The 12,753-nt window shown below is 42.9% G+C and overlaps 1 protein-coding gene across 1 annotated transcript; it reads right to left on the bottom strand.

Annotated features, from left to right (window-relative positions):
* Positions 1–1,081: 1,081 nt before the first annotated feature.
* LOC117055004 (2'-5'-oligoadenylate synthase 1A-like) lies at positions 1,082–9,679 on the bottom strand. The gene is made up of 9 exons (XM_033164301.1): positions 9,599–9,679; positions 8,684–8,849; positions 6,846–7,032; positions 6,521–6,711; positions 4,293–4,453; positions 3,977–4,101; positions 3,603–3,792; positions 2,452–2,661; positions 1,082–1,406 (listed from the first exon to the last, which is right to left on the bottom strand). The coding sequence occupies exons 1-9, from the start codon at positions 9,610–9,612 to the stop codon at positions 1,250–1,252; spliced, it is 1,401 nt and encodes a 466-aa protein (XP_033020192.1). The 5' UTR covers positions 9,613–9,679; the 3' UTR covers positions 1,082–1,249.
* Positions 9,680–12,753: the final 3,074 nt, after the last annotated feature.

Below are 12,753 nucleotides of genomic sequence, written 5' to 3'. Positions count from 1 at the left end.
AGATACACATATTCAGGCCTTTTTCCCAGCCGGAACAGGTAGCTGCAAGTAGCATGGCGATCAGTGCAGTGGGGTGTTACCCCCCTAAAAACAAGTTCCGGCGCCTCTTTTTCTAGAAAAAAGCCTCGGCACGTATTATGAAAAGACGATGAGTTATCAACACTGTGTTGCAAAAAGGAAACCAGACCGTTCTTTCAAGATTCATCTATAGCTGTCTTGGGTCTGCTGCAGCAAATGGCATAGAAATATAATACTGGGAATTAGAATCAACCATTAATTTAAAAAAAGTATTTTACTGCCTCAAATCTTCTGTATCTTATTTGATCTCACTCAAGTGTTGAATCTGGGCAATCATTTTGTAAAATAAACTGTTGTGAAAACATTTCAGGAAAAATGTGCTTATTGCGAGCATTCCACATATTGTATGCGAACATTACAATAGGCTGCTTCTCTCTATGGTCCACGTGAAAGAAAGTAATGCTTAAACCACCAAGCTTAAACATGCTATGGAATGTCAATGGAGAAGTAATCCCCCCCCCAAAAAAAAACCCTACCCATGCACACTTCTTATTTACTTCTAACCTAAATATTCTTGACTTTTTCCAATCTTGGCAGCAATTCTGAAAACCTTGACCTCCTGAGCCATAAACTTGCAACCATTTTTTTCCTTCAAGTTAAAAAAAAACATACCACCTGGCCAACACTGGTTTTTGTTTTTGAAAGGGAAAGTTGGTTTTATTTGCCGAATATTTCAGTCAACAGCCAAAGACAGACTGCTTTTGGTGAAGCCTGAAAGGCCCCTTCTCTCTCTCTGAGTGGGATTAATAAAATGTTTGCCAGAGAGGAACTCTTTCATCTTTCCTCTTACCTCCACCTGTTGCTGTCCCCTCTGAAACCTCCCACACCAACTGCTTTTAACCTTGCCAATGTCTGAGAACGATAGTTATCTTGCAAACATGGGACTGGAACCCCACGGGAGCAAATGCAACTTGGGAGGAGAGGTAGCAAAGGAAAATGGATAGCTGTAGGAAGGGTTAAGCACTCCCTTCACCTCAGCACCTTCTCCTCTTCAGAGTACCTTCTCCCACAGCTGGTTTCCTCCAGGGGAGGCAGTTTCATTGCACACAGCAGGTGCACGACTTGCCGTTTTCTCTCTTAAGTTTTAATTCAGTTTCAATACCGGCGTTTCCCCATGGCGGTACCTCAAAACTGGGTGCCCGTTCTTCCGGAAGCAAGGCCAGATTTGGTTTCACCAGTTCTCTGCAAAAAGCCAGGGCTCCTTTGCTTGGATGCCATTAAAGAGCGGTTTAAGGAGGCTCTGCCTTGCCACATGAGCTACTTCGTCCCAGGCATTGCTGTTCTCGCACACATTAAAGGTTGGGTTCGCAGGATCCAAAACAAATGGCCTACGAGAGGAAGAGAGGCGTTGACCATATGAACAAAGACAGGAAGTGCTGAGAGGCAGGTGCCTCTTTTACAGTACATTCAAATGCAATACTGCTTTCACACAGAGAGCCTATCGTTTCAAGTCCTCTTGAGCTTGATAGCTCAGCCAGAGCTGATAACACCAAGGTTGCAGCTTCAATCCCTGTGTGGGGCAGCTGCATATTCCTACACTGCAGGGGGTTGGACTAGATGATAATCAGGGTCCCTTCCAACTCAGCCTATGATTCATCAGCTGAACGCATCAGCTGAAAGGAAGTGATGTCATTTCTTGGGTGAAGGCGGGAGCCACACACAAAACTGGAGCGGTGTGGGGTGGGGTGGGGAGAGAGAATTACTCAGCAATATGAAGTAGACATTTTCCAGAGCAAAGTACAACATTGCTCTTGTTCTGGTAAGGGAACAAACATCAAAAGACAAAGGAAGCAGCAGGGCAGCCTGGTTGATTTGTGAGCAATGGCCTTCACAGAATCAAAGGCCCTGTAAAAAGCAAAAAGCCACAAGAAAGCCCTCCACCCCCAGCAAGCAATGCTCAATGTCATGAACTGGCAGGACAATGGGGGGGGGAGGAAGAGGGTCCTGGAGTCTGGGACTGAGATGCACTGAGGTAAGCTGGCGATGGGGAAGGAGCAGGCCCATAGCTAGGGGGTGGCGAGGTGGCCCCCTGCCAGGGGCGCAGGCGAGAGGGGGGCGCAAAATCGGCCAAAAATATGTCCATAAATATGTCTATAAATAAAAACATTGATTATTGCCTCATAAGAAAAGGTTTTGAATAGAGGGTGAATGAGTGGAGGGGGGGGCGGAAGAGAGGCAGAAAGAATAATATGTCTGTGGGTAGGGGGTGCAATCTGGACAGTTCTGCCAGGGGCACAATATCACCTAGCTATGGCTCTGGGAAGGAGAGGTTGGTGGAATCAGCTTTTCCTAGCAGAGGAAGCCCTAGATTAAATTTCAGCTGCTGGGGGCATGTACTAAAGAGGCAGACAAGTATACAATGGGCTTACTCACCTGGTTTGCTTTAGAAACACCTTTTGGAAAATTGGAAAATTGGGTCTGTAATGTTTGTGCCATACAGCACAGATTTCTTGATACTGAACCAAAATCTTCAGGATGGCTCTCATTCCCTGTACATAGCTGAAAAACATTGGTTTCCCAGCCAGCTCCCATACATAGATGGTGATGAGTTCCACAGCGTAGGAGGAAGGGAGCCTGCGAAACCTAAACACACACACACACACACACACACACAGCACACATTTAGCAGCTGCACAGAAGGAGCTGCCACAGGAAATGGTCAAAAACAAAAGCTGTAGATCAAGTAAATGCTGGAGAGACAGTAGCAAAATCCAATTTGGGCCTCCCATTTGATTTAATATCCATGCCTTGCAAAGAATGATAAGCCAGGAATAGCTAAGAAAATATAGATTAAATATCGTTTCCCCCCCCCCCCCCGGTATGTAAGCTCTCTCTTTTTGCAAATGTGTGAGTCACAAGGGGTTGAAACAATGCAAAAATCTACAGATTGCATTGTACCTTGGGAAAACAGAAGGATCTGAAGTTGGTCCAGTACTCAAAAGCTTGCATTGGCTGTCCATACACTACCAGGCCAAGTTCAAAATTATTGGGTTCAGGATCATTGAGATTTACAGAGGAGTAACTGATAGTGGTCTCTCATGGTTTGGATGTGCAGCTGATATCCATCAGGAGTCATTCATTCTGTATTGTGTGCCCAACCAGGTCAGACAGGCTCCCTCTCTGTTGAACTTCTGGCACTTACTGAAGACACTTATATTTTTTTGTTCCAGCAGGCATTCTAAACTGAATTGTGATACTATAGCTTTAACCAATTTTTTATTTTCATTGTATTGCATTTCTTGTGTGTAAATTGTTTAAATCTAAGGGTTCCCAAACCATGGTCAGTGGTCCAGCAGTGGTCCATGAGCTTCATTCAGGTGGCCATATGGCATCTGGCACAGTACGATACAATTGCTGCAACATGCAGAAAAACCATTAAGTGTTCTGCCAAGACCCTCATCAATTTTCAAGTGGTTCATGGGGAACAAAGTTTGGCAACTGCTGGGCTTAATGGCAACTGCAGCAGCAGCAGGAGGAGATGATAAATGAGTTCAGTTGTGTTTGGATACTAGCAACCTACGTACTTGTTTTCTTCTCTTGGTGTTGCAAATGAAGTTTTGAACCAGTGTTTCATTAAACGTATGAGATCCTTCACCCTCTCTGTTGACGCCTTGACAAACTCAACTTGGTACTTCAACAGGGCCATTGTGTACAGCTGGATTTTATCACTGTCACTGCAGCGGTAGAGCTTGCCGTAAAAGCTCTCTTTTAAACCTGTTAACGCCAAACAAGAGATAAGGCTAATGACACTCCCTTGGTCTCCATATCTTAAATCAAATTGGACAGATTTCGGGCTAATGGAAGTATTGTTGCAGTCTCAATTACAATAAAGGTAGATCTCCATAAGTATTATTGGACAGTGAGGGGGTGGGGGACACCACCCCCAGCCAGCTCTTACCTGCTGATAATGTAGGCCCAAACATGTCATAACAAGGCATTATGTCAAAGAAGTGGCCATGGTGATCTTTATAACACTTAAAGTAGAACCTTAGGGAAAATGGTGTCCTTTCCTGCAATATTACTCTAAGTAGAAAAGAAAGGGGGAGAATAAGGCTTTAATTCTACCTCTACTTACCTGGGAGTAAGCCCTATTGAATTTCATAGGACTTACTTCTGAGTAGACATAGTTAGAATTGTACTGTTAATCAGTGGCATACTAATGACTTTACAATAATTGGGGGGAATGAAGGGAGAACAAAAATCTCAGTCCAAACCTGTTGATCCAGGAAGGTTTAATTAGTCCTTTCCCTAACTCTTCTAGTACTTCGGGAATTTTTCTTTGGCAGTCTTCTAAACTTTGAAAGGCGCTGCTAAAAATAACTATGTCCACATCAGATGAATCTTGTACATCAGTTCCTTTTATATATGAACCGCCCTGTTACGTAAGATATTAATAGAAAGGTGGTTAGCCCTTGACTTTAATCCACCCAGCACCAATGTTCCCAAGGAAGAACAGGACTAGCCATGTGTCAGCTGCTCAACCCAGGCAATCTGCATCACTTTGGGGCACAAATGCTTCACTGCTTCACAGTAAAATGCTTTTAGAGCAGATGACTCTGAATGGCTCCCATATTGTACGCCATATCACATATTCGTTAATGTGACGACTCTGGTTCCAAGCATCAGGCAGGACTCTGATACAGAAGAGGAGCAGTTAAGTCTGTCTTACCCACCACAACTTTGGCAGAAGAGTGAGACCCAGTCCCTGATCTCAACCCTGGAACTGGACCTTGAGACCACGGCACCACAGCACCTAGAAATAGGCCCCATCTGCAGCACGTAGTTAGAAGGAGTATCATGCAGTTTAAACAGCCTAGCTTCCCTCTAGGAATCCTAGAATTTGTTAAGCGTGCTTAGGAGATTCCCCTTACAAAGATACAACTACCAGAATGGTTCCGCATTCACTCCCTCTTCTGACAGAACTCTGGGAATTGTAGCTCTGTGGGGGGAATAGGGGCCTCTTAGCACCTGTAACAAATTACAGTTCCCAGGATTCCCTGGGGGAACCATGGCTGCTTAAAGTGGTATGATACTGCTTTAAATGTATAGTGCAGATGGGGTCATAATGCTTCCTGTGCATGTCGTACCCCGAAATGAACCAAGTCTCAGTATGTTAGCCACCTCCCATTTTGGAACAGATGAAAGTAAGGGAAGGACACACAAGTGCTTGGATCCAAACCCAAGGGCTGTCCTTTAAAGTTATCCACTCCACTCCTTATGGATTGAAGGTAGCATGGAACCTGGGCCCATAAAGGTATAAATCTTCCTTTGGAGCTAGGACTCCATCAGAACAAGTTGCTTGTTCCCAATGATCTGTCCATGGTCCTGCACGCCATGTATCTGACCCTCTTGTTTTTCCTGAAATCCAGACCCCTGACTATCATAGTGGACTGTCATCTCCCTTGATTCTGGTTCTTCCTATCATCTCCAACCACTGGTTGGACACTCTGCCTCCTGGGCCATGCATAGCCTCTGCCACCTCTGGACAGGACAATTAAGCCACACAGGTTTCTTGAAAGTGGTGTTCACCTGGGACATGACCTATGATAAGAACATTAGTCAAACCCTGTTGGGTCAGGCCAATGGTCCATCTCACCCAGCATCCTGTTGTCACAATGCCTATGGGAAGCCTGCAAGCTGGACACAAATGCCACAGCACTCTTTCTGCAATTCCCAGCCACTGGTATTCAGAGACACACTGTCTCTGTCAGCGAAGGTAGGACATAGCCTTGCTCTCCATAAATTTGTCTAATCCTCCTTTAGAACCATCCATGCTCCCAACATAAATTGCATTGGGTTGCAAGCCAAATAGCTGCTTCACTCATGACATCTTTCCTCCATAGAGATAACACACACAAACACAGTACGCTGTGCTGTGTTATGTCAATGTGAGTGTTTACTTTGCCCTGAATACAGTATATGCCTGTACATATCAGATTCTCAGCTGACATATTCATGGCAAGTCACTAGGCCTTGGCTAACTTCATATGTCTTTTCCCTTACATAGAGATTAACAGTGAGGAAGCAGCCCCAAGCATCTTAAGATCCTGACTTACCAAAGTCCATTGATTGCAATGGGCCTACTCTGACTTAGTCAAATACCACAGTTTTTTTTTTATTTAAATGTTTTGCCTCATGCCCCAAAATTTCTGAGCCCATTGCTGTATTTGAAGGGGAGATTTGCATACACTCCCAAGCAGGAAAATATTGCATTTTCAATTATTATAAAATAGCATATCCTTGCAGCAGGATAGCCTTGAGGGAAATGGGATGTGTATAACAAAGAGGGAACTAATGCACATTTATTGCATAAGCACACACACACACACACACACACACACACACACCTCTGTTTGGAAAGGTCCTTAGACATGAAATACTAGATACAGGAAGTGCAACACTACTGTGATCAATCTCAAGTAGAATGTGGCATCATCAGTACCTTCGTAACATATGTAATTGGTAATGGAAACACTTCTTCAATGAACTCAATGATCTTTTCAACTTCTGATGCACAGCCCCACCTTACAGCATTTGAGATTGGTCGGAGTTTTGCTTCCACAAATTTCGTTAATTCCGCAGGTGTTTTGTATTCTAATATGTTTTCAGGTTTAAACGCAGTGGACATTTGAGCTATACAAGAGAGAAATCAAGGTGAATTACAGGTTTTTGCCTGAAAAGGAAGGGATGAGGAGAAGCTCTTAAAAAGTAAGGTTTTAAATCGGGAGGTCCTTGATAATGTGAGCACTTCAAAACAGCAATGCTACCTCTTTTGCTGGCAGTGAAGTGATGCTCTTGTTTCTCATGGTACTCCCTGGCATGGGCTGTTCCAAACTGCCTGGGGCACATCCTACAGGATGTCAGTGTTTCCGTGGCCACAAATTTTGTTCTCCTGTTACGAGTCATATCCCAGTAGCTTCTGTGATTGCTGGTCAGTATCATTTCATGATCAGTCTGTTAATAAAGAAGAGAAGAGAAGAGATGAACTGTATATATATTGAGCTGAGATGCGGGGCCTGGAAAGAGATTAAAGAGGCAGCAAGGAAGTACCGGTATATGTGGATAGTATTCTAGTCTTTAAAATGGTGCATGCACACGAAAGCTCATACCAAGAACAAACTTAGTCGGTCTCTAAGGTGCTACTGGAAAGAATTTTTTATTTTGTTTTGACTATGGCAGACCAACACGGCTACCCACCTGTAAATAAACTAATAGATAGTAATTTATCTTCTCACATTTATGTACTTCCATTCCCCCCCCCCACATGGAACGATGATATCATACATGCAGTTCCCAGGTGTTCATCCACCCAGACACTCAGCAGTCCTAGGCTAGCAAGGCGATGGCCACAAATATCTTCAGACCATACCCAGGGACCACCTTTGTTTCCATTCATTCTCTTATGCAGGAACTTTGTTTTGTGGCTGTAAAAGGCCGCAAGGCATTGCTGACTCAGTCATATGCCATTAGTGGGGATGCCAAGGAAGAAGACACAGAGGAGGTTTCAATTGCCAAAGTACATAATGGGACAGGAATGGCATGGTAGGATGGAGGCTTACTGCAGGATTTAGTTTCTTAATCTGGTTTTTATCTGATGAGATTCAATTAATGCAGTGCAACAGCAGAAGCTAATGCAAGGACTCCCAGTTGCACAATGAGGGCTCTCCCATCTTCTCCTCTCCCAAATCTGATCTAGAAGGTCAGGGGAACCCTTAGAACAGCACCCAGTGGGAGGAGAGAAGAGAAATTCTTAGGCTAACTGAACTATTGTAATAGCCCCATATTATAAAAGATACATGCCACAATGCAGACGTGGCCTGATCCATCAACAGCTTCTGCATATACATGTTTTGCAATAGTGCACACGTTAAAACACACACAAACACCACCATTTTGTTTTTTTATTTTTAATGTGTGGTGCATTTTGGTTTTAGCATCTGCAACCACACATATGCCAAAAACAATTTCCAGAAGCAGTGGCCTGTTGGTCTGTTGCAGCAAAAAAATGTAAGAGTTTTATGATATCTCAAATATTAAAATATATATTGGCACAGGTGTTCGTAGACTAGAGGGAACTTTATCAGGTAAATGACAGTCTGAGATACACACTGCTGGTCTAAGACTGTAATAATCCGATTGATTTAGTCTGAGATACATGTATACAGGTACAAGACAAAGACAGATAGTAATTGTGAGGCCAGAGAGGAATGAAATGGAAGAAACACAGTGATGCTTGCATTAAAGCTCAACTGTATGTAAAATAATCACAGTGACCATTCACCAAGCAGTGTAACATCCAATTGTGGTGGAATAAAAACTCATCAGCTCAACTCATGTCACAGGCAATAAATTTTAAAACTGTTGATTTAGCAGTTTCATATTGGAAATTCACAATTGTTTTGTTCAAGAATGGTCTCCTTAAGGAAAGCAATACAATGTCCCGTGAAGTTAAAATGCTCTGGTGGCTTGTAAACATTGCCATTTCTAATGTTACACACACAGCGTATCCAAGACAGGAGGTGCTTAATATGGGTTTAGTAGCTTGATTACATTTTCATTTATTTGCTTGAACAAAGGAGGAGGAAGATGACACGTTCCACCTTACCTTTGCATGCTGCAGAAGACACTCTCGCAAAACCTCCTTGCCACAAGTTTCACAGTGAACTCTCCCAAGATGTTTAGCTTGAAAATGGTATCTCAGAGCTGTGCGGCTGACAAAGTCATTCCCACATCTCTCACAGTTGTAAGATCTGGGTCTTACACCCCACATCCTTTAAAAGGACGAAACAAAAAGTTAACTATTCACACACACACACACACACACACGAGAGAGAGAGAGAGTGTCTCAACTACCATGCACATAAAAAGGTAAAGGTAAAGGACCCCTGACAGTTAAGTCCAGTTGCAGATGACTCTGGGGTTGCGGTGCTCATCTCGCTTTACAGGCCGAGGGAGTCGAGGGAGCAGACAGTTTTTCTGAGTTATGTGGCCAGCATGACTAAGCCGCTTCTGGCGTGCACATAAAAATAGCTAAATTAGGAGTACCATACATCTGTAATACTGCATCTGGGCGTAAATTGGGGGAATGTCCTGGAAAATCTGGATGTATGGCGGCCTATGTTGGCAGTGCTAGTTTTCCATAAAAATATCTCAGAAACTGCATTTTTTGTGATTTTGCCCCACAAGCTCAACAACTTTGGGCAAAAACAAAGAAAAGAACAAAAACTTTGCCAAAATAAGCTCAACAGTTTTCTGTCCAGATTTTCACTGTTCGAAATATGCCAACTGAAACACATTACTCCAGGGAGCCGGTGGATTATTTGGACCATACAGCTTAATTCTTTCAAATCTAGTTGATCAGAGCCTGTTCTGCTTGTGGCAACACAGCAAGGTGGCCACTCCCTAAACCATCTGACTAAATTATTCCATGTGCTTCTGCTCCTTTCCCGTTTGTTTTTCAAATACACGATATAAAGAGGTAAATTACAAAGGAAGGGTTTTCTGCCAAAAATAACCTTACCTTGGCAAAGCCATCCTGCCTGCATTTCGTAGCAAGTGTGTTTATGTACTCGTTTCCCAGTTACAGTCCTTTGAGGACAGCACATTTCTCAAGTATGTACCACCCCCAGATGCTTAGAATTCTGGGAATTGTGGTTTGTGCCTCCACTGTTGATTGTTCTCTTTGGGAATTGATAGCTATCACGCGTCTGGTCAATGCTGGAGCTGCAAAAAGATGGGATGCAGCTCCTTTTTATACTCTTGGAAGCTTTGCAGCAATGCAAATAAGAACTGTGCATCAGATGCAAAACCTTTTCTTTCTTTCTTTGTTATGGGAGTTCCTGCCACTTTGCAAAGCTAGTATTGCTGGTCACCTGGACAACACTTTCTTGGCAAATATTTGATTTCCCCCACCACTTGGTTTATGGACTGTGGTTTAATGTGAGCCCCGAAACCCAGCCCAGCATCTTAACTACACTTGCAAGCCATAGATTGTTCTTGATTTGTAAAGCCCTGGTTTGTGTTAAGTGTAGCTTAGTGTTATGTGTGAATGCAGCACAATGTTCTCTTTCATCGTTTTCTTATTCATAAACATGGAAAACATATTATTACCGGTATTTTTTTGGCTTGGGCAATCTAGACTTCTCCATTTTTACATTGTTTAGTCTTACCCAACCTTCATAGCTGGTATTCATATTGCAATTCTAACCATGTCTGCTCAAAAGTAAGGTGCATTGAATTCATTGGAGTTTACTCCCAAGCAAGTGGGGTTAGGACTATAGCTTAGTGTATAGACACTTACCCATTCCATGTGACAAATGTGACAAGCTCTGCTTGAAATCTTCTCCCTAGGGTAGCTTTTCTGGCCCAGTACTGTTGTATACTTGCTCTCTGCCAAAATCACAATAGAGGCAATTATGATGTGTAACACACACACACACACACAGAGGGGGGGGGAACCAATATTTGAGTTATTTGTCTAGAATCAATGTTACCAGCTTTTAAATGTCAGGCAAAGGTGTTCTTGTTTGTTCAGCCATTTAGATCTTGATATAGTTTGATATTTGGTCTGTTCTTTGTATACCACATTTTGGGTGGGGACAATTGTTTTCCTTGTCAGTTCCTGGTGAATGGATATTTTTTAGTACTACCTACCATTTTATTACTTTTGGTTATTTTAGAGTACATATATTGCTTTACTAATTTGTTGTAAGTTGCTTTAAAACTTTTTTCTGTAGAAGGCAATAAATAGAACAAACAAAACTGAAACAAATTTGCAGCCAGGTATTAGAAGCAGCGGGAATGTGGATTCTCCTGGAGCCTTTTGCTGTGTTGCAGGAACAGCCCCTCCCCCAGACTCAAAATGGAAATTATATCCTGAAGATGACTGCACAGCCAGTGGCAGACTTCGGGCTTTCAAATTTCAGTGGCACTCTGTGTAGCACAAAAATCCCCCCCCCCCGCCTTTCACCTTATGTTCTAAGTCGTTGTTGCAGCACCCTCTTGACTTGGCACCCAGTGCAAGTGAACCGGTCACTCTCCCCTAAATCCACTTCTGGCACAGCATTTCATAGAATCATAAAATTGTAGAGTTGGAAGGGACCTTGGGATCATCCAGTCCACCCCCTGCAATACAGGAATACACAGCTGTCCCATACAAGGATCAAACCTGCAACCTTGGTGTTATCACCACCACACTATAACCAACTGAGCTATAGAGAGGTTCAATAAACATGCATACATACATACATACATACATACATACATACATACATACCCTGCCCACCTGGCCAGGTTTCCCCAGCCACTCTGGGCGGCTCCCAACAGAATATTAAAAACACGATAAAACATCAAACAGTTAAAACTTCCCTAAACAGGGCTGCCTTCAGATGTCTTCTAAAAGTCAGATAGTTGTTTATTTCCTTGACATCTGATGGGAGGGCATTCCACTGGGTGGGAGCCACTACTGAGAAGGCCCTCTGCCTGGTTCACTGTAACCTCACTTCTCTTAGTGAGGGAACAGCCAGAAGGTCCTCGGAGCTGGACCTCAGTGTCCGGGCTGGACGATGTGGGTGGAGATGCTCCTTCAGGTATACTGGACCAAGGCTGTTTAGAGCGATAAAGGTCAGCACCAACACTTTGAATTGTGCTCGGAAACATACTGGGAGCCAGTGAAGATCCTTTAGGACTGGTGTTATATGGTCTCGGCGGCCACTCCCAGTCACTAGTCTAGCTGCCGCATTCTGGATTAATTGTAGTTTCCGGGTCACCTTCAAATGCTAGTGTGGTGGTCCATATCACTCCTAGGGGTGGGAAAACGTGTTTTTAAGAATTCAGACCTCCATGCTTCATAAGCATTTAGAGATAGTAGCTAATTGTGGGCTTCCAGATCTTGTTACACTCCAATTCCCATCAGCCCCAGCCAGCATGGAAGTTGTAGTTCAGTAACATCTGAAAGGCCAAAGGTCGGTCACTCCTGTCTTAAGCCAATTACAGTTGTACCTCAGGTTACATACGCTTCAGGTTACATACTCTTCTAACCCAGAAATAACTCTTCAGGTTAAGAACTTTGCTTCAGGATGAGAACATAAATCATGTGGCAGCAGCAGTGGGAGGTCCCATTAGCTAAAGTGGTGCTTCAGGTTAAGAACAGTTTCAGGTTAAGAACGGACCTCCGGAACGAATTAAGTTCTTAACCCGAGGTACCACTGTATAACAAAACATTTTTTTCTTCCATCCTTTTTTTTTTGCAGTACCAACATTTAAGGAACTTGCTGGATGTTGCACTTGAGACTCTAAATGTAGGAGATTCCATTTCAACTACATCCAGACGTTTCATTGACATTGTAAATGGTTATAACTAGATTACATTTTGGGCAAATTAACTACCATTTTATTGCTGTAAAGTGACACAAACAAAATTTTCTTTTCAAAATTTGGCAGCATCTAAATAAAAGAAAAATGCTGCAATGTTTCAAAATTTGCCCCTTTTTAAAAATATAATATAAATTAAAATAAAAAGCCTAAAAATACACAATATAGTGAAATGCATAACAGTAACGTTTACCATGTGGTAGAATGAAATAAGTATGTGAAACATGATACAGAAACTCCAAGAGTTAACATATACATCCGGATACATAAATGCATACAAAAGTGTATGGTTAAATGAAGCAA

The sequence above is a fragment of the Lacerta agilis genome, chromosome 11, assembly GCF_009819535.1.
Source record: "Lacerta agilis isolate rLacAgi1 chromosome 11, rLacAgi1.pri, whole genome shotgun sequence".
In the NCBI taxonomy this organism is placed as follows: Eukaryota; Metazoa; Chordata; class Lepidosauria; order Squamata; family Lacertidae; genus Lacerta; species Lacerta agilis.
This window is presented reverse-complemented; position numbering and strand designations above follow the sequence as displayed.